The sequence below is a fragment of the Mesoplodon bidens genome (assembly GCF_964165515.1).
Source record: "Mesoplodon bidens genome assembly, chromosome: 13".
NCBI lineage: Eukaryota > Metazoa > Chordata > Mammalia > Artiodactyla > Ziphiidae > Mesoplodon > Mesoplodon bidens.
In genome coordinates this window covers 88,976,109-88,996,459 of record NC_138169.1, presented here as the reverse complement: position 1 = coordinate 88,996,459, position 20,351 = coordinate 88,976,109, and the positions used below count along the sequence as shown (strand labels likewise).

The window sequence follows — 20,351 nt, the reverse complement described above, 5'->3', positions numbered from 1 at the left end:
AAAACGAAATAGCACCAAGGTCAAGTCTACTACGAGGTCTAGACAGCAGCCCCCAGGCCACACTGCCCACTGGCCACCATCCAGGCAGCGAGATGGACCCTCAAGGTGGCCCAGGGCATCTTCTTGGACACACTGTCTCCCCTTGGCTTCTCTTTTCCCTCTTTCCCATCTTTTCCGAGTCAAACATGACCGCTCAGGGACACATGGGGATAAAGGGCATTGTCCATCGGGACAAAGCAGTAGCCAGGCTGTACCGAGGTCACCTCAGTTACCCACCAGGCAACACAAGCAAAAGCTACAGCCGTTCTGCCTCCTAGTTGAACACCATCCAGAGGAGTCCTCCCAACCCCGCCGGGCTGGTCACGCCCCCACGATCTTCAGGGTATCGCCTGCTCCCCCAAAGCAGTTTCACCAAAGAGGAACCTCAGGTGTAACGATTACAGCTGATCTATGAGCTCCAGAAGCAAGTAGAGCAGGTACTCTCATTGTACCATTATAGGTATTGAGGAGAAAGCTGGGACTTGACTGTGTATAAAATATTTAGCTAAACTGGTTGGGAGATGAGAATTTTAGGAAAAAAAAAAGACAGAAAATGAAAGGCGCTGTTCGCTGTTACCGCAAAGTGGCCTTTAGATTAAACCAGCCCCAGCTGCTGCCCCTGCAGCAGGGACAGGATGTGGGGTCGGAGCACAGTGGGTACCTGCACACTGGGGTGTCCTCCGGCCAACGCCTTCACGGCCCCCCGGCTCCCCTCCGTCTCGTAATGAGCTCTGTGGTGAGACTTGGGCTGCACCTCGATCCTCAGCTCGTACGGTCCTGAGTGTGACGGCAGCTGCCAGTCGAGGGCAGGGAGAGACGGGCTGAAAGGGAACACAGAGCATTAAACATTCATGCCACAGCTTCCCGCAGACCACAGACCCACCGAAGACTCTGGGGCCCTGAGAAGCAGCTCATCCTGCCAGGCTTGCATCCGAAATTCTCATCAATAAGGATAATGGCCTGACACAGCCAATGGCAACCCGATCGTGATGGACGCCCAGAGCCTTGTCAGGCCTTCATGACGAGCTTCTGAATAAGATGGAAACATTTTCCCGCACGACCTTAAAATATTTTCCTTCCTTCATGATAGGCCACTAAATTATTTAACCTCCCTAATAAGATAGGTTCCAGAATTAAAGACCTTTTCAGAATCACAGTTGTATCAGCCTGGCCTCAGAACTGGGCGGCCTGGTTCCGATCCCCTCTGTCCCATGCACGCTGGCTGCAGGCAGGAGTGAACCGTTGGGGGTGCTGCCGGGCCCCTGATAAAATGGCAGGTTTGCCCAATCTTGCCCAGCCCCCTACATCCCGTGATCCGTGCACGACAACTGGGCAGCCGCTCACCCAGGGCACGAGTGAGCTGCAGCCAAAGATCCACAGAACCAAGGGAGCGGCCCTGGGGCCCAAGGCAGATTTGCAAGCCGGGTTTGTCACTTGGAGGCTGAAGAGGGGAGAGGGGAGTGAGCCGGGCCCTGCCTGAGGGGTCCACGGGGCCCACGACAACCTCAATCTCTGGGGCACTGACAGCCTCACTGTACAGATGGGAGATGGAGGCCATTTGCCACCTGAAACCAGGTCCACGTGAGGCCAAAGGTCCTGCTCTCCCTACAGAGCGTGCTTCAGGGTCCTGCCCTGTAAAAAGACAAAAGGCTGGCCCCCAAAAGCCACAGTCCACAGGCAGAGGCCGCCAGGCCCTCACAGGAGCTGGGGTCTGGCCCACCCACTGCCTTCCTCCAACGAGAGCCCAGTGCGAGGGGGTGGCTCTGGGTCCCCACGGTGACAGCCCCTCCCCTTCCCCTCTCGGATGCAGAGCCTGACCCAACAGAGATGCTGCTCGTCAGACCTCAGAGGTGTCTGGAAGCCAAGCCAGGGCCGGCCAGGAGGGGTGCAGGGCAGGAGCAGTGTGAGGACCCCCTGCCCCCGCAGAGGTGGACAGGAGGCGCCCAGGTCTCGCCCTCCACACACAGCCCTGAAGATGCCTTCGCTCCCGGAGTCTCCGCCGTCTGGGCGCCACGGTCCCCTCGCCCCGCTCCGCCTGTCGCTGATGTGTTCAGTTCCGCACATGCAGCAGAGACACCGTGCATGCTGGCGGCTTGTTTGGGACGGGTGGCTGGGAAGGGTGGGTTTTGTTCAGAGGCCCAGACACACGGACGCGGTGCTCGTGGCGTCTCCGCCTGGAAGGAGTCGGTCCACTGCTTCCCCCAAACGTCCCCCAGCTGCTCCGCCACATCTCAGACTATGAATCAGGGTGATTTTCAAAACACAAAACAGTAGATAGAATAAAGGTACTTTTTGAAAGGAGAAAAAGCCCAGAAATCAGCTTGAATTGGAATCAAACATGTAATTTCTAAAAAACGTGCAAAATACTCCTGGAAAGGACAGTATATTTCGGGGGCATTCGTGGTTTTCTAGTGACAGTAGAAACGGAAGCACCTCGCCATGCACGTGCAGTTACTGCTGAGTCAGCTTTGCAGGCACCCTGTCCACCCTCGGGTTCTGCAGCCCCACCCGCTGGGCCCCTCTGAGAGCACGCGACGGTGCTGAGAGCCTGGCGGGACGCAGGCCGCGCACACCACACCCCACTATAAAGTCTTCACTGGCTCCCAGGGACACCGCCAGCCCCGATGCCACCCGGGCAGACGGGCCCCCCAGTGGGGCTGAGCTCGACCTTCGAGCAGCAAATCAAAGGCTCTAACGTGAGAAGAGGCTGCGTCTGTGTCGAGGCAGTGAGAAATTTAAAATCCTAGCTGGACTTACTTCACTCTGTATGACAGACTCTAGGTCTATCCACCTCATTACAAATAGCTCAGTTTCGTTTCTTTTTATGGCTGAGTACTATTCCATTGTATATATGTGCCACATCTTCTTTATCCATTCATCCAATGATGGACACTTAGGTTGTTTCCATCTCTGGGCTATTGTGAATAGAGATGCTATGAACATTTTGGTACATGTCTCTTTTTGAATTATGGTTTTCTCAGGGTATATGCCTAGTAGAGAAAGACAAATACCGTATGCTAACACATACATATGGAATTTAAGAAAAAAAATGTCATGAAGAACCTAGGGGTAAAACAGGAATAAAGACACAGACCTACTTGAGAATGGACTTGAGGATATGGGGAGGGGGAAGGGTAAGCTGTGACAAAGTGAAAGAGAGGCATGGACATATATACACTACCAAACGTAAGGTAGATAGTTAGTGGGAAGCAGCCGCATAGCACAGGGAGATCAGCTCGGTGCTTTGTGACCACCTAGAGGGGTGGGATACGGAGGGTGGGAGGGAGGGAGATGCAAGAGGGAAGGGATGTGGGAACAGATGTATATGTATGACTGATTCACTTTGTTAATCCGCCGCAGATACAGTGAAGTGGGCCTGTCCTACAGTCAGACGTCAGCAGAGGTGGGGCAGACCAGCACCTCCCCGGGGCCAGGACCTCCGTGCAGGCACAGAGGCCGCTTTGGAGTGTGTCCCTCAGCCCGTGTCCACCCTGCTGGGCCCTAAAATCACCGTCTGCATGGGAGGCCTTCCAACCCTGGGAAGCCCCTCCTCCAGACTACGTGTGGGATTCCAGGACCAACTTGCACTTGAAAACCCTCTATTCAACAGCCAACCTAAACCCAGGTTTCTTCAGGAAGCGAGACCGCAGGCGGGTTGGACTGCTCATCGCCCACCCCCCGGGCCCCCGTCTGCTGTCTACATTTTGATTCCATGTCAACAAGATGCCCCCCCGCCCCCGGTTCTCACTAAGTACAGCCTTGGAAAACTCAAGACGACGTGACCAAGAAGAATGGGACGGACACGTGTGTGCGCGGAGATTCCGAGATGCCCAGACAAGGGAAACGCCCGAGTCACGGGCTGAGCGCAGGAGCCCCCTGCCCCCCCCCCAATGTCAGGTGGCTTCTGAGAAACGTTAAACAGCAATCGAATGGGAGTTTTCCTGGTGGGCGAAGCTCCGTGATGCGTTTACCAGTCTCCCGGGCTGTGGCGCTCAGAGGCACTTTCTTGCCGTGGTTATCAGCGACACATGCGGCCACACCGCCGGGAAGAAGGACCTGCAAGCCACGGGCTTCGAGTGCGAGGTCGGCCCTCAGTAACCAGCATCTTACGGGAGCTGCTCCCGACCCCCAGACAAACTGCCCAGCTCAGCACACCCCACCCGGAGGGGACCACGTCTCCGTTTAGAATATCCAACGTACTAATCTGTTCTGTTATCTTATACATACTGTTGATCTAAGTGAAAAGACTGTCCTTTGCTGCAAATAGAAAAGAAACAAATGAAAAACAAAATAAAAGTTAGGTTCACCTGACTCCCAGGAAATTAAAAAACGAGTGTGTGCGACGGAAAGGGAAGAAAGGAAGGATGGAGAGTGCAAGCCCTCGCCGTCCGCGCAGGGCAAGCGTCTTCTGAGCCGTCCTGCACTTGAACACGACAGAGGAACAGATCTGGGGAAATACCTGGCTCCTGAATCACGGACAAAGCCAGCAACACAGTGTGTGCACAGTTTCAAGTTAGAATGGTCCACAAAATAAATACTGTAATATAGACAATTAAAATTATTGTTTTGGGTTGGAAATTTTCAACATGAGTTTGGCAGCTCCACAAAAAAATGTAAATGTATCTCTGATTCAGAGAAAAGGCCTAAGACTGGAAGGAATGTTCCAAGACGCAGCGGCCCCTGCTGCGAGGACGGCGATTCACGGCTGCGCTGTCCCAACGCAACCCTGTCACGGGCCCTGCAGCCGGAGCGTCATTCCTGGGGGTCACCAACGACCCGGAGAGGAGCCGCCACGGGGACCACATCAGGAGAGTTCTCTCATGGCCTCAGCCCAGGGCTGCTGAATAACTTCAAACTCACCTCCAACTTAATTTGATTTTTTAAAAAGTCACATTCAATGCAGCCAAGACAACACACGGTTAAATTCGAATCTAAGATGCAGCTGATCTGTACAAACATAAGCTATTTTACATTCTCTCCACACACTCACGTATGTATCTCATAATCAACCAGAGAAATTACCTCCACAGCTGGGCATATATCTGTAAGTATTTTTACACAAAAGGGATAGATCTTAACAAAATAAAATATACAGTGTGATACCCTGGCTTTTTTCATGTAAAGATCACATGTTGAGCATTTTAGCATATTGTTCAAAAATGGTTTGATCTCAGCGCCACATCTTGTCCTGTAGATGACTGATCAGTGCTCTGTGGATGGACTTGTGGGTTGCTCCCAATTTGTTGCCCTTATCAATACCAGAGATGTGAACATCCAGCGTGACACCCTGGTGGCCTTTCTGGTCATTTCCTCAGCACAGATCCACAGCCTCCGTCAAAGAGCATGAACACCTGGGGCTCCTGACACCTCCCGGGGGTCAGGTCCCCTGCACGGCCTCGCCAACACAGGGCCCGATGGATTTAATCTTTGCCAAACCACACAGGGAAGGGCACTCTGAGGCTGCATCTTCCTGTAACACTGTAACACGCACCCATCACGTGGTAACAATAAACTGAAACACTCTGAACCCCCAGTGGTAACATCTCTGAAAGTCTCCAGGCCTCTCAAGCGTCCCCTGACCTCTTACACATATTTGACTAACTGGCAACGTGGGACTCCAGGCCCCCCACACCCCAACTCCAGCTCCTTTGGGGTCTCCAAAGGCCACTCCGGGATGACGGCCACTGTCCTTAATATCAGCTTGTCATTGTTGGGGACACTGGCTGAAGGGGACACAGATCTCTCTGCAACTCTCTGTGAGTCTGGAATTCTTGCAAATAGGTTTTTCTAAATGGCTGTTGTGCACTCGGTACGTAAGGACCTGAATCACGTTCCTTTTGCTCTCGTTTAAAGAAGAGTCTGGGGACTTCCCTGGTGGTCCAGTGGTTAAGACTTCACCTTCCAATGCAGCGGGTGTGGGTTCAATTCCTGGACAGGGAGCTAAGATCCCACATGCCTTGTGGCCAAAAAAAAAAAAAAAAAAAAAAAAAAAAAGAAGAGGCTGGAGGCCGCGACTCACAGCCCCCCCACCCCCCGCCGAGGAGCGACGCTGGTGCCCCATCGGTGCTGAGTGTCTGCGGTTTCCACCTGTTACCATGGGCACCATCACGCCGCCCCCCGGGCCGAGGGGTGGACCAGGCCCATGGCCTCCCCGAGCCACCAGGAGCCCCGCTGTGAGTGGGTGTTAAGCAGCCGGGCTTGGCCTGGCCGGCCTTGGCCTCCCGGCTGGGGACGCCGGCTCGTGTGACACAAAGAGGGGAGTCACACGACCCCCCCCGGGGCCCCAATCTGAATCCCCTGCTCTTGGAGCTGCTGACACCATCCACTTGCCACCAGAAAGCCTTTCACGTCCTATTGAATCTCTGTGCTTCCTTCATGTGGGAAAAGGGTGAAGGATCTTTTCTGATGCTTAGTTCACGGCCTGGAGCCTGAAGCCCACCTCGCCACGGGCATGCAGAGCCCGAGACGAACCTGAACTTCTCTCAGCCCGTGTCTCCCGCCCCAATCCAGGCCCTGCCCCAGCTGCCCGGGGCCCCTCCTCCCTGCCCGGCCACTGTGGTCACCCGCTCGGGGCTTCCCTGGGTACCCGCGAGTCCAGGGCACTCTTTCCAGCACACAAAGGATTTCACAGACAGCCTCCCGCACTTCAGCAAAAGCTGTGCCGCCCCGGAGCAGGTGTTTATCAGACTGCAGCTCTGACCTCGGCGCCACCGACTGCCTGCACGCGCCTCGATACCAACCAAACCCGCCCCTGAGCAGGACCCAGGGACACCAGCTGACCCGCCAGGCTCCGCGGGGGCAGCCTGCCCATGACATGTTTCTCCAGCACAGGAGACCCAGCTTGGAGCGCGGCTGACCGCGGGGACACAGACGGACGGCGGCCATTCGCACTGATTCAAAACCAAGGTCGTGGCAGGGCCCAGGGCTCCGGGCTCCGGACAGCCTCACTCAGTCCCGACCACCCCTCTGTGCTCCCGATGGCCAGTGGGGCGGGGCTCGGGCCGGACCTGCTCACCCCAGGCCTCTCCATTTAAACCACTTCCTCGGCCACCGCTACCACCACGGAGACGCCAGAACCCGCCTCTGAGGGAACGGCACGCACCACTTCGCCAAAACTCGGAGCCAGATGCCAGCAAGGCCCCGATTCTGCACCAAGTCGAGGAAAACCCGCGAACACCAGGGACACAGGGGTGCGCCAGGTGACCCGGACTGGGGCCTGCCGAGCCCCCACAGCTGAGCGCGGGGAAAACAGAGATTTCTGCACCGGAGCCGATCGGGAGGCCTGGAGTTGGAATCCGACCACCTTGGAGAAAGTACACCAGGGGAGTCTGGACACTTGCTTGGTGATACCAAGGGATTCTCTTAAATCACATATCAGTGTCGGGTACGGTATCTACCGGTGTCATGATTCGTTTCTAAAACTGAGCCCCCATCTCTGAAAGACACGCTGAATATCGATGGGTAAGACTTGACGAGGTCTGGGATTTACCGCCAAGTAACAGGTGTGGGTGAGGAGGTGAGGCAAGGGGACCACAAGTAATCAGTCACTTAGGTGTGGGCGTGGCGACCCGTGACTAGTCTGACTCGTGTATACGTTTGGTTTTCTGTGATACACAGTGAAAGAGTGAAGCTGAGAAACAGGCACTCAAGTTACCGCGGTGATATTCCAGGGCCGGGAACTGTCAGGGATTCTCTTTCCTATTTGTTTATAGGCATTAAAAAGTATCCACAGGGCTTCCCTGGTGGCACAGTGGTTGGGGGTCCGCCTGCCAATGCAGGGGACATGGGTTCGTGCCCCGGTCCGGGAAGATCCCACATGCCGCGGAGTGGCTGGGCCCGTAAGCCATGGCCACTGAGCCTGTGCGTCCGGAGCCTGTGCTCCGCGACGGGAGAGGCCACACAGTGAGAGGCCCGCGTATAGCAAAAAAAAAAAAAATAAATAAAATAAATAAATAAAAAAATAAAAAGTATCTATAGTGAAGGATATGAATTTTAAACCCCCAAATCATCTACTTTCTCACCCTCCTGTTCTTGCCCTGGCGAGCTCGGTGACTGTTCTGAGTCAGAGGCAGCGACTTCCCTAAACTGGCTGCACCCGAGCCTGGAGCCCTTCTGGAACCTTCTCCCGGAAAAAAGGCCTTGTCCACTCAACGTCAGAGAACCAACGTGCACTGGACATCCCACTGCAAGGTGCCACATACGAGAGCCTCAGCAAAGCCCCTATGCTGTGAAGTTCTCCCTCCGCGTAGACACCCGGGGAGGGTGGCTTGCTCTTTTGTTCAGATGGTTTGGGTAGAATCCTTTCAATTCTGAATTTTCTGAGACCTAAGGCTCATATGGACTTATCACTTAGAAGAAAACTGTAAAAGCTTTCAGGACTCTTCTGTTTCTAAAAGAGCTGAAGCTACAAACTGAACTTGGCAGGACTGAAGTCCGCCTGAATGAGAGAGAGGACCAGAGCAGAAGGGGAAGGACATCACCCCAACTTCAAAGTAACGCGTTTTCCCAGGGTCGGGAGCCCATGGCCGCCTAACTTACTTGCTTTGTTTTGTCTTTTCCCCTCTAACTTTAAAAAAGGTTATCAGCTCAGTTCTTGGTTATTTAATCAAGCAGGGTCTCCAGGCCGCCAAAGGCTCCCGTGGGCCAAGGCTTGGCCGGGACCACACACCTCGCCCCAAGGTCCACCCAGCTCCCCCCGGGGCCCCCGACAGGCATGGGTGAGAAAGCTCCTCCCACGCCAGAAAGGTCGGCCTTCCTGGAGGGCGCCCTGGCGAAGCCGACCTCTCCGCTGATGACCCCCCCAGAGGTTCACGGGCCGTGGGTGGCGTCCTCACCCACCCACCCACCCTCCCAGGGAGCAGCTCTCGGGGAAGGGCTGGCTGTGATCCACGAAAGGCCAAAGTCCTTCGGGGTTGGCCTTGCACGTCTGATGGGTCTGGAAGGGATGGGACCCGGGGGCGGGCCTCAGACAGGAGCTCACGGCCGGGGGTCTCAGGTGGTCACCCCCAGCTGTTGGGACTGGCTTCCCCTGCACTGTCACTCAGATGGCGCTGAGGGGACTCGGGGACAGGACTGGTCACGAGGAGGATGGTGGCCTGGAGGAGGTGCCCTGACCACTCCCCGAGGCTGGAAAAGTGCTTTTATGGAGACGTTGGTGGGTGAACAGGGGGCCGAGGGACAGAGCTGGGCAGTAAAATGCAAGGAGGCCAGTGAGGTGAGAGGAGAGAGCCCCGCGTCGGCCTTCCCACCCTCGGGGTGCTGTACGCAGGGCACCCGCACCCCGAGAGTCTGCGGCCAGTGACCTGTCATGAGGCCCAGGACGCCCCCCAGAGGCCCTGTCTGGGTCACACCAGTGCCAGACCCCTCCTTGCCGCCATCTTGGCCCTGACGTGTCCCGACTGGTCCCCAGCTTGTTTCCGTGCCCTGGGGACTTGGGGGGGCACGGATGGGGTCTGGTGCCTGGTGTGTGTTCGGGAGGCGGGCAGCCCAGGAAGGGCACCTGCTCGTTCTCCACGCTCTCGGAGGCTCTGCCAGGCCCAGGTCTGCTCAGGAATCCAACTCAAACTCAGTCACGACCTGGAACTTTCAGAACAAGAACAGCAAGGTCACCGTGGAGAGATTCTTTTTTTTTTTCCTTAATGATCGATTCAGGAATTTCGTAAGAATCCGTTGCTTTTAGCGGCTCCACCGAGCAGGGTGTGGAGAACCCCAAGGGGCGAAGACTTCCTTCCGGCTTTCCGGAAAACGGCCGTCACCCTCACTCTGCACCACTCGTCCACCCCGCCGCCCCCCCAAAACAGGCCAGTTTCACGTAAGCCTCTCAGGCCCTGCCGTCCAGACTTGCATCCCGACCGTTCCCACCGCCCTGCACCTGCACGGGGGGAGCCAGGCAGCCTCCAGGACCCCCAGGCAGACTGGACCCGGCCCCTCTCCCCGGGGCGGACGGCTACCTGGGGTCTCCTCCTCGGCTCGCAAGAGGGCGGCATCGCTGCAGGGCTCTCCTCTTACAGAGCCGGCCCTCCGTTCTCCAGGAAAACAAGCCCTCCAACTCCTAAAACGTCTCCCGAGAGAAGACACGTCTAAGGACACCAGGTGCTCCTACAACGCAGTGTGGGGGCAGCCCAGTGGGACAGAAAGAGCTCTTGTCCAGAAATCCAGCTGAGGTGGCAAATAAGCTACTTTGGAGGAATTTCTCAAACTACTGGGGCTACTCCTGACCCAAGACTAGACAACTGAATTTGCACCCAGTTCCTCCGTCCCCGGGGACCAGAACTGTCTAGACAAGGGAGGATGCTGCCTTTCCCTCACGTCCACTCTTGGAGTAGAACAAAGGGCACAGAGAGGGCCCGTGCCCTGGATGGTGGATGGATGTTGTCTGGGTGGATGGAAAGAAGGCTGGGTGGCTGGGTGGGTGGGTGGATGGGTGGAGGCATGTTTACTTGGTGAGGACCCCCATGGGAAGTTGAGCCCTGGATGGTCCCTCTGCTTCTCCACTGGCCCTCATGCTTGTTACAGGGGGTAGATGCCAGTGTGTTTGTGACTGTTACTGGGCCCCAAATGCCTTTTCAGATGCCACCAGAGCCTGCTGCTAACTAGTCACTACAGAGCTTGAGAAAGCTCAGATGATACCTGCCACACTGCTTATAAAAACCAAGAAACAGAACCGCTGAGCTAATGTAGGATGGGGCATAAATAAGCCATGAAACTGACACTCAGATTTGATTTCTACCCAGAGATGCCAGGACAGTCAGGGGGCAACTCCCAGAGTTTCATCCTTAATCTGTTTTAATAGGGGACCCACAGAAAAACCTGGACAGTCATGAAATAGTAACCATTCCACTTCCAAACTCTAAGTTTAAAACAGACTTCAGTGGCTCAGGATGTAATAAATAAGCTGTTCTCAGATCATCTACAGGAACGTACCTGCATCAGGCACGTTGCTCCCTGAGGACTAGAGAAGCTCACAGCCCCAGCGAGGGTCTCGCTGAAACAGAGCTCAGCCTGTGGTCAGGCCCGAGGAGACCCTGTGCCCAACAGGCACAGCCCGCTGGGCGCTGCCCCCGCTGCCGTGCTCTCTGGACACCAAGAGCGAGTGACCGCAGCATCCCGGACTCCGCATCCCCCCACCCCCTGTAACATATGACTTGAAATAAAACAGTGGGACTCCAGTACCACCTACAGGTGCGTGTCCAGCCCCCAGACGTGCCCCCACAGTGGGGGACTCACTGGATCCTCCCAGCCTCAAGCCCTGCAGTGACCACACTCGCCTCGCACCCCCAGATTGGGCAACTGGAGCCTTACAGCCTTTTGTATTTCGTTTTGTGTCTAGCAATTTCCAAGTGCCTCAGTTTCCCCATCTGTAAAGTGAGACCCATCCAGGCCTCCCGTGAGCTCGCTGGCCCTGAGCCCAGGTCCCCGGGGAGGGATGCTGAGGCCACAGGGCACGCACATCCCGACGGCCCTGCAGAGCTCTGGGCTCAGGGGAAACAGGCATCATCACGGTGTGACTGCCCTGCAGGTGGCCATGCTCACCTGTGGGAAGTGACTCTCGGAAGAAAATCATGCGTCCCCAGGGGCCCCGGGGCTTCCAAGGCATGACCAGTGCTTGAGCGGAACGGTCAGATCGCGGAAACAGCCGCTTAAATCTACATGAAGCCTGAGCAGGAAGAGGCCAGAACCGTGCACCTCAACAAGCCTTTACAACAACGTGGCCGGAGTGACACAGGCACCGGCGCTGAGAGCACTGCAACGCAGCGCGTGATTAACGCACCGCGTCCGTGCTCCAGTCGCGTGGGCTTTCGCAGCCGGTGCCTGTTGTGGGCTCAGAGCACAGACCAACCTGGATGGGAGACCTCAGAGGGAAAAACAACATGCGGGTCGCTTTCTTTACCGAAAACCAGCCAGCTCAACGCTGTGGGTCAAGCCCCAGCTTCCAGAAGGTATTTTAGAAGCATTTATTTAAAAAGCAAAGCCCATCATGACATATAAATACAATTTCGCTCATTAATTTTCACGGAAGGCTGAATTTTAAAGGTGGACAATCGCTGCCTCATGATTACCTTTCAGTCTCCGGCAGGACCGTTCCCTTGTTTCCCCGGAGGCCCAGCCCAGGTGTGCTGCAGGTGCACGGGGTCCCCGATGAGCACCCCACACTCTCCTCGGAGGAAAATGTCTGAGCAGAAAGCAATTCTGTTGTGTCTGTGGTCACTTGCGCATGTCGTCACTGGACACTTGCTCCTGGTCGGGTCTCCTCACGGTTTGGGAAATCTCAAGATTGGAGACCCGGGAAGGGGCCCCGGGATGGGAGACCCCTGAGCGCAGCAGCCCCGCCTTCACACACACATGGATGGACGGCCCGGCGGGAGCAGGAGCAGGCCAGGAGCTGACCGGCTTTGTAGCCGAAACTCTGCGGGCGTTTGGATTATCTACAAAACCAGCCAACATGGCAGATCTCAATGGCTAGACTGAAAAATCTGTGTGTAAAGCCAGAGATTCAAATTATGTTATCCTCTTCAGGAACGCAAAAGTACTTGGGATCCTCTTTCTCCTTTTCGTGGCTAAAAATAGACATTCATAGAACAACATCAAAAAGAGAAATCAGGGCCTACATCCTCCACGTCCACCTTGGGGGAAGGGCCCTAAAGGTGCAGCAGAAGCCTCTCCCTCTGCCACAAATCCACAGATCACAGCTGCATCTGCAAGGCTAATTTTTCCAGTTGGAAGGCAGTACACAGAGCACCTTTCCTGGCGTCAGCTGTGAACCCTGGGAAACCAGAAAGAGCCTGCCCCGCGGGGATGAGGGTTCGGGCCTCTGAGACCACATACTCCTGCAGCAAGAAAGCACAACTGCAGAAACACACAGCCCGGGTCCTGCACTCAGACTCCGAATTCACCTGCAGGAGCCTCTGCAGGCCTGTGGCCAAAGTCAGCCTCTGGCCTCGTGAGGACCTCTGTCTGCTGGGCTCCCACCCTCCCCGAGCAGCCACCAGCATCCTGGGAGCAGGACGTGGACGTCAGAGAAAGGTCCCAGGGTCCCCGATGCCCCCCGATTAGAGGGAAAACTCGTCAGGGCTCCGGGGAGCAGGGGCCCAGCCAGGGGGCGCCGCTGGGGTGAGCTAATCACGGCGTGAGTCCAGATCTACCTCTTATTAGTGGAGCCTGAACATGTGACCCTGGCACTGGGTCTTGTAAGCAAGTGCTCAGGGGGACCGTGCAGAGACCTCCCCACAAACTGTCTTCTTTTTAAAGCTCACTATCAGTGAGCTTCCTTTTTTTTTTTTTTTGGTAATCTTTAAAAAAATTTTTTTTAACTTTTTGGCCGTGCCGCATATGGGATATTAGCTCCCCAACCAGGAACTGAACCTGAGCCCAGTGGGAGCCCAGTGGGAGCGCAAAGTCTTAACCGCTGGACCGCCAGGGGAGTCCCCAGCGAGCTTCCTTTTGTGATCTTCAGATGACGTGGCTGAAGATCCTTTGCCAGGTCAGAAAAGAGAAAATAACCCAGGAGTTACTGACTGGTCCAAAAGCCCGAGTGGGCTGGCCTGATGGAGACCACCCGAGTGCAGACGTGCCGGGGCCAGGGGTGCCCCAGCGGAATGACGTGTAGTTGGATTTGTTACCAGCCTCCAGCTTCATTTAATCTTATTCCAAATTAGGATAAACTCTGAAATATTCAAACAACTTATAAAATGCAATCAGAGTCAGCAGTAGTTTCATCAGACTTTTGGAAACTAACAGTTAGACACAGCATAATGGTTATGGATATTATTAAAATCATCAATCGGACCCCAAAACCTAAAAGAAACCACGTCTGAAATACTGATCTGGACACGCAGCCCCTCGGGTCACCGAACCCAGCAGCTCCAAGGAACCCTGTTCATCATGTGCCCTCGCCCCTGGAGAAAGTCTACTCTTTAACTACTCAAATCACAAAAGCAAAGTTTGTCTGTAGGAATTTAATTCGACATGTGTGCTGCTGCTGTTACAAAAGACTCACCTTAAAATGCTCTGCATTCCCCAAACTAGTTTCCTTTTAAGTGTTATACATTCCTCGTGTAACTTTGCCCCTTTAAAGGCAAATTCAGAGATTATGCCGGGCTCAGACAGAGACATTAAGACCTCAAAAGCTGGGACCTTCCCCGAGCCTATTCTAAAGGAAACACAAGTTCACTGGACACACACAGCGAGGACCCTGGATATGGACCCTCGCCCAGGGCAGACGCTCAAGTACGTTTGCTTGAATCAATGGACATTTAAACTTCAGCTCCTTTGGGACAATACAAAGTCCTCTGAAAGCCACCATCTGAAAACCACCACTGAGAAACAATCCACTGGGTGTGGGAATCGGCCGGTCACCTCCACCCTCACCGCCACGGCCGATCGTGGGAGCCGCCCGGTACTATCCTTGGCAGAATTGCTTTCTCACCTGCAGAAAGAAGCGAGGTGGGAAGACCCTCCCCTTCCTGAAGAGGCTCGTGGCCTGTCGGACGTGAGGACAGGGAGCACTTAAAAAAAGTCACCTGCGTTTCCCAAGCTTTAAGAGCAGGAGCGTCATTCTCTGAGGTTCTAAAATAAGTCTAAACTCTTATTTAAAGCCTATGAACGTCTATCCAACACTGTTGTTGGTTTCACAAACCTTCTGTGGCAAGAATTTAGCATCATTCTGTGACCCTGTGGGCCTATCAGAAGGCTCTGCACCACAGGGGCGAGCCACGCATGCTGTACAGACAAAAAGACCCCAAAAGGGCAGTGATCCCATGGCCCCCAAATTCCTTGGGAAGAGAATAATGCTGCACACTTCTCATCAAAAAGTTCCTTTTACTGGCAAGACAGAAGTAGAAGTGCCCAGAGGTGCTGCACCACAGGCTGGGAAGTGGATCTGTCCCGATAAGCCCTCCACCCCAGACTTTGGAGCCTGTCAGCACCGGGCACCCCAGCTGGGCAGCCCGAGACGCCGTGGGCAGGAAGTCTGGCCACCTTCCCCGCAGGTGAGTGCCTCGACCTCTCTCTTCTCCCGTGGCCTCCAGCCGCCCACTCCACCCCACCCCCCCGCACCAGGTGACGGGATCACACGGAAACACATCGCCAGGGACCAGGAAACATATTCTGATGTGGAACCACAACAGTGGGAAAAGTTGACTTCAAACCCTTGGGGGAAGTGTGGTGCCTTCACAGGGTTTGTTGGCGTGAACTCACAGGAACGCCGGGAGCATCACACCTCGCCCAGAGCTCTGGGACCAAGAGATAAATGGAGCAGGTCACTCAACCGGGGAATCATCACTGAGACCCTGGAGCAGACAGCAGGCAGCAGCTCTGCATCCTGACGCAGGACGACCCCCGGAAACACCCGCAGGCTCCCCGTTGCTGAGGTCCTGAGGAAGCCACCCCATCCGCCACCGGGGGTCACAGGCTGAGCTGGTCCCTCCAGAAGTCCCAGGTTGGAGTCCTAACCCCAGGACCTCAGAAGGCCACCGCGCTTGGATGCGGGGTCTTTACAGGGGCCGTCAAGGTAGGGCGAGGCCCCTGGGTGGTCCCGGTCTAAGGACTTCAACGCCGGTGCCTCCGCAGACTCCAAGCCCCAGAACCCTGAGGGATAAACGCCTGCTGTTTAAGCCACCCCTTCTGTGGGGTCTGGTCACAGCAGCGCCTGGAGACATGGTAGTTACCTTTGCACCTGCAGTGATGATGTGGGTTCACTGACGCCCCATCACAGTCCATGAAAATGAGAAGGTCCTAAACTGGGTGGGGGCCTGTGGGCTTGAGCAGGTTAGCTTCAAAATATCCTTCTTCTTAAGTAATGATTATAAAGAGAGGACGGCTGGCATAAACAGTGTTTATATTTTAACGTGCCTCCAAATGGATTTTAAAATTCCCACATTTATGAATTAAATCCGGGTTCTGATTCCCAGTCCGTGGTAACCCTCGCTTCTCTACCTCTCGACTCCTAAATGTGTCAGCAGAAAGGACGTAGTCGCCGTCCGATGCTTTAGAAACTGTCATTTCTCATACTGTTTCTTTGCCACAAACTGCCAAAAAGGTTTAGCTGTGTTCATTTGGCGCCTAGAACTACGTTGTCCGCTGGCAGCTCTAACTACCTCATGTGTGCTTTAGCTGTGGAGAAAAAGAGGGTCTGAGCACAACAGGGAAAATTCTGAAACAGGTGAAACCCTACTGATCCGCTCTCCTCGTCTCATGGGCGCGACGGCTGGAAGGCACTAGGCCCTACCATGCAGTCTTGCCGCCAGAACAAAAAAGGGAGCAGGAGCCTCGAATACCCGAATCTCCAGGCAGAAGCCTGCATGCCTGTCACACACGCGTCTTCCTGGAGAGGCCCCCGCAGCCCCCACGGCAAAGGCCGTGCACCTCCTGGGAAGGCCCGTGTGCACGGTCTACGCCTGATAAAAATCCTGGAGCAGAAAGCACTCTGCCAGGGGTCATTAGCGGCCCACCTGTTGGGAAAGCTGTTTAGTTAAAAATAAAAACCCCGGGCTGAGTAAGTGGACCCAACAGAGCACCAGCAGCCCCGACGCTCGGAGGAGCTGAGGCTCCCGCCAGGCAGCCCGTCTCCTGGGAGGAGGAGGCTGTGCTGTTTCCAAGCGCCGGCGGGCGGGGCTGGGCGGGTGCGCTACTCCGGGGAATTGCGGAGCCGAGGCCCCACCTGCACCGACACTGCAGCGACGGCAATTAGGTGCGAGCAGGGGAGCCAAAAACACAGACGCGAGCGCCACTCGGTTTTATAGGAAACACAGCAGAAACTGAGCCCACGTGTCGGTAAACCCTTGTGACGGGCTGACTCCCGTCCCCGGAGGGCTGACCCCGCTCCCCCTCCAGCACCTCGGATATGACCTCACCTGGAGACAGGCCTTTAAAAAGGAGAGAATTCGTGAGGTGAGGTCTTTGGGGCGCGCCCTCGACCAGCACAAGGGGACCTGACAGAGGGAGATTCGGACACAGACACAGGCCGGGGGAAGGCCGAGGGGTGTGAAGGCGGAGGGACGCCAGGACGGCAGCAGACCCGGCGCTGCAGAGCGGGATCCTCCCTGAGCCTCGGAGGGAACCAGCCCTGCCGGCACCCGGGCCTCGGGAACCCGCTGCCACGGCCCACGCCCGCCTGGACCCGCTTACCTGGTATAGGACGTCGGGGACCGCGGCCGGGCCCACGGGTACAGGTGCTGCGGCACCGACAGGTACTGGTCGCAGAAGGCGCCCTTGCGGATGTGCTGGAAGGACGGGAACTCCTCGGGTGGGAAATCAGACGTGGGCGGCGTGGCCCCCAGGTCCTCCCCGGCCGGCTCCACCTTGAGCGCCACTGAGGGCGAGTGGTCCAGGGCGGTCTTGCGGGCCTTAACGGGGACGCCGTCGCCCAGGTCCAGGCTGCCGTCGGTGCTCAGGGCGTTGATGGCGGCCACGATGGCCGAGCTGGTGTACTGCGTGGTGTTGCCCAGCCAGGTGTCATCGGTGACGCTGACCCGTGGCGATCCTTGCGGGGACGGCGTGGGCGAGGGGTGGGGGGAGCAGGACAACTGCCGGCCGTTGAGGCCGTACTTCCGCTTGTTGCAGGGGGACGAGGGCCTGGATGTGCGGGCCCCCAGCCAGCTCTCCTCGGTGACGCTGGTGCGCGGCGACGTGGAGGGCGAGTGCCTCGGGGACCCGAGCAGGCCGCAGGCCCCCAGGCCACGGGGGAAGCCCTCCTCGGGGTCTGTGGTCTTGGGGGACACACAGGGGGACTGCCACGGGGACGTCTGTGGGGACGCGTACGGGTACGAGAAGCTGGACTCGTAGGATGAGGCCTCGGAGTTACAGCTGCGGGACGACAGGCTGCTGGCCGGGCTCAGGCATGAGGGGTCGCGGTAGGCCTCCAGGTTGGGCAGGTTCAGGGTGGCCGTGGACGGGGACCGCTTGGAGCCGGGAAGGACATCTTCCACGTCCACGTCATGGAAGAACTGGCCATTGCCGTGGTGCAGCCCCAGGTAGGAGGTGATCTCAATGCGAGGGCTCTCCAGGGCCGGGGCCCCGTTGGGTCTGACTCCGCCGGAGGAGAGGAAGTAGCTCGAGGGCCCGCCATCCAGGGCAGCCCCGTAGCCTGCGGTGGAGATGCCCGGGGCCGAGGTCTGCAGGTCGTGGCACGGCGCCGGCAGCGAGGGGTGGGCGGAGGAGAGGGGCAGGCCAGAGCCGATGCCGGAGGTGACGTAACTGTAGTGCTCTGGAAGGGAGGGGGAGACGGGTAAGGCGCTGGCCACGGAACCGCCACCCACGAGCTCAGGGACCCCGCGATCCGGGACCGGCCTCACCCCTCACCCCGCGGGCCTGGCCTCCAAGATGGGCTCCGCTACTGCTGCTCCAGCGGAGAAGCAGCCCGAGCCCCGGCCTGGCCAGCAGGGTCCCTGCGCCCCTCCCGGGCCCCTCCTCTCTCCACTCCAGCCACCGCCCTCTCACTTGGACACGCGCCCACCGGGGCTTCCCTCTGTGCAAACATCCTTCCCGCAGAGCCGCAGCGCCGGTCCCCTTACTTTTTTTTGCTTTTTCTCACAAACTGCGTCCACCACCTGCCCTACCCCAGTCGCAGCCCCCAGCCCAACAGGCGTGTCACCGTCCCCCACTTTCCTTCTTCTCCTCACGTTCACCATCTCACCCATCACGTCCTGCACCAGCAGACCCCACGCCTCTGAGGGCAGCATCGGGCCCGCCCAGGTCTGCCCTGGTCCACCCCTGCCTCCAGGGCCCAGGCCTGTGCCTGGTCCAAAACGGTGCTCCACCTGCCCCACCAACAGGCGGGCAGGCGGGTTTTAGACACGGGGGCCTGGACGCTTAAAGACGCTGTGATGGACTCAGCACCAGCGACAGAGAAAACACCCCAAGGGGTTTGGACGAACACACAGGTTCTGGGATCTCTCAGGTACCTTCTGATGGTGGCTCATGGCCTAAGAATCCTTCTTTTACAGGAAAAACGAAGCAGAGGATATTGATGTACGGCCATATAGTAAATCATTATATATTGATTATAGCCTCAGTAAAATATGTTTTTAAAAAATCACTACTAGTGCAATTAATCATTTTTAGCAGCAAAGCCACACGTCTGGATTTCCAATTTGAACAGACCCTTTGTAACACGTGGGTACCTCATTACCGTGTGCCTAGAGCTGAGGCTCCCAAGGTCTCTGAATAATGGAGCTGCTCGAGGAAACCCTACACCACCTCCCGGGCCAAGCGCACCAGCCTGGAGACGCTTCATCCAATGACAGTGCTGCCCTTATGCTGGGCTTCAGAAACCCACCTGGGCGGACCCCAGAGAATCAAGGGCCTCAAAGTACAGGTTCACATCCCATCGGATTTATTAACAGAAGTGGCTCCAGCTCCCCAAACAGTGGGAAATCTATTTCCATTATGGCTTATTTCAGAAGGAGCATACAACCTCCCTCTGGTAACCCAGACCCTTATATCCTTTTACACTCTGAATCCCCTGCCCCATAAAACACTGTTCTCTGCTGCTCCCCAAAAGAGCGGCCCAGAGAGAGCACACAGGCCCTGCCCTCCCCGCACCCCACCCCAGGGGTCAAGGGCGGGCTGTCTTTTGGGGGGAAAGCATCAGTGTCCAGATGCTCAGATTCGGTGCCGGATTGTAAACGGCCCCAGGGAGAGACTAAACCGTGAGGAGGAGAGAAGCGAAACTGCAGCGGAGGAACCAGAAGCTCCGAGTGGGAGGCGGCGCCTGGGCGGAGGGGGGCTAGGCGGGTCCGCGGATATGCCCCCTGCAAGCCTCGTCACCCCCTCATCCCGAGAGGGAAGGACGGGCGGCGCGACCAGGGGCCGGACCCCGACACCAGCGCCCAGCCCACCTGGGGCTGCTGGGCGAAGCTCCCCTCAACTGCCGGGTCCCCCGCTCACACCAACACCCTCGCAGGCCCACGGACACATTTAACACAAAAACCGTAATAGAATGTTAAAAATCGGAGGACAGTCTTTGTAAAAATCACACAGGAGGTTAATAACCCTGGAAAGGCATGTCCAGAGGAGACAGTCAAGACTGCTCAGAAGGAGGGGGCACGGGGGCTGCAGGCCAGGCCGCTGAGGCCCCCCCCGCCACGCGGTGACCCCCTCGGGACAGGTGCGGACACCCCTGCCTCAGCCCCACCCTGTGCCTGGGTGAGCGGAGGCCCTGGACGCAGAGGAGGCCGGGCCAGTGCTGTCCAGAGGGACCCCGGCAGCGGGCGGGTGTGGATCCCACAGGAGGCCCCGGGGTCTCTGCGAGGGCAGGACCCATCAGGGGCGGCAGTGGTGTCAACACGGAATCAGTCTTCTCTCAGTTACCGTGG

The 20,351-nt window shown here is 56.8% G+C and overlaps 1 protein-coding gene across 5 annotated transcripts in view; it reads right to left on the bottom strand.

Moving 5' to 3' along the window:
- Nucleotides 1-20,351, bottom strand: part of NFATC1 (nuclear factor of activated T cells 1) — a 101,884-nt gene that overhangs the window by 69,267 nt on the left and 12,266 nt on the right. For all 5 annotated transcript variants that reach the window (XM_081252764.1, XM_081252767.1, XM_081252766.1 and 2 more), the window contains exons 2-3: nucleotides 17,164-18,241; nucleotides 701-860 (exon numbers count right to left, since the gene is read on the bottom strand). In XM_081252764.1, coding sequence (XP_081108890.1) covers nucleotides 701-860; nucleotides 17,164-18,241 — 1,238 coding nt within the window. The remainder of the gene's footprint in view (nucleotides 1-700; nucleotides 861-17,163; nucleotides 18,242-20,351) is intronic.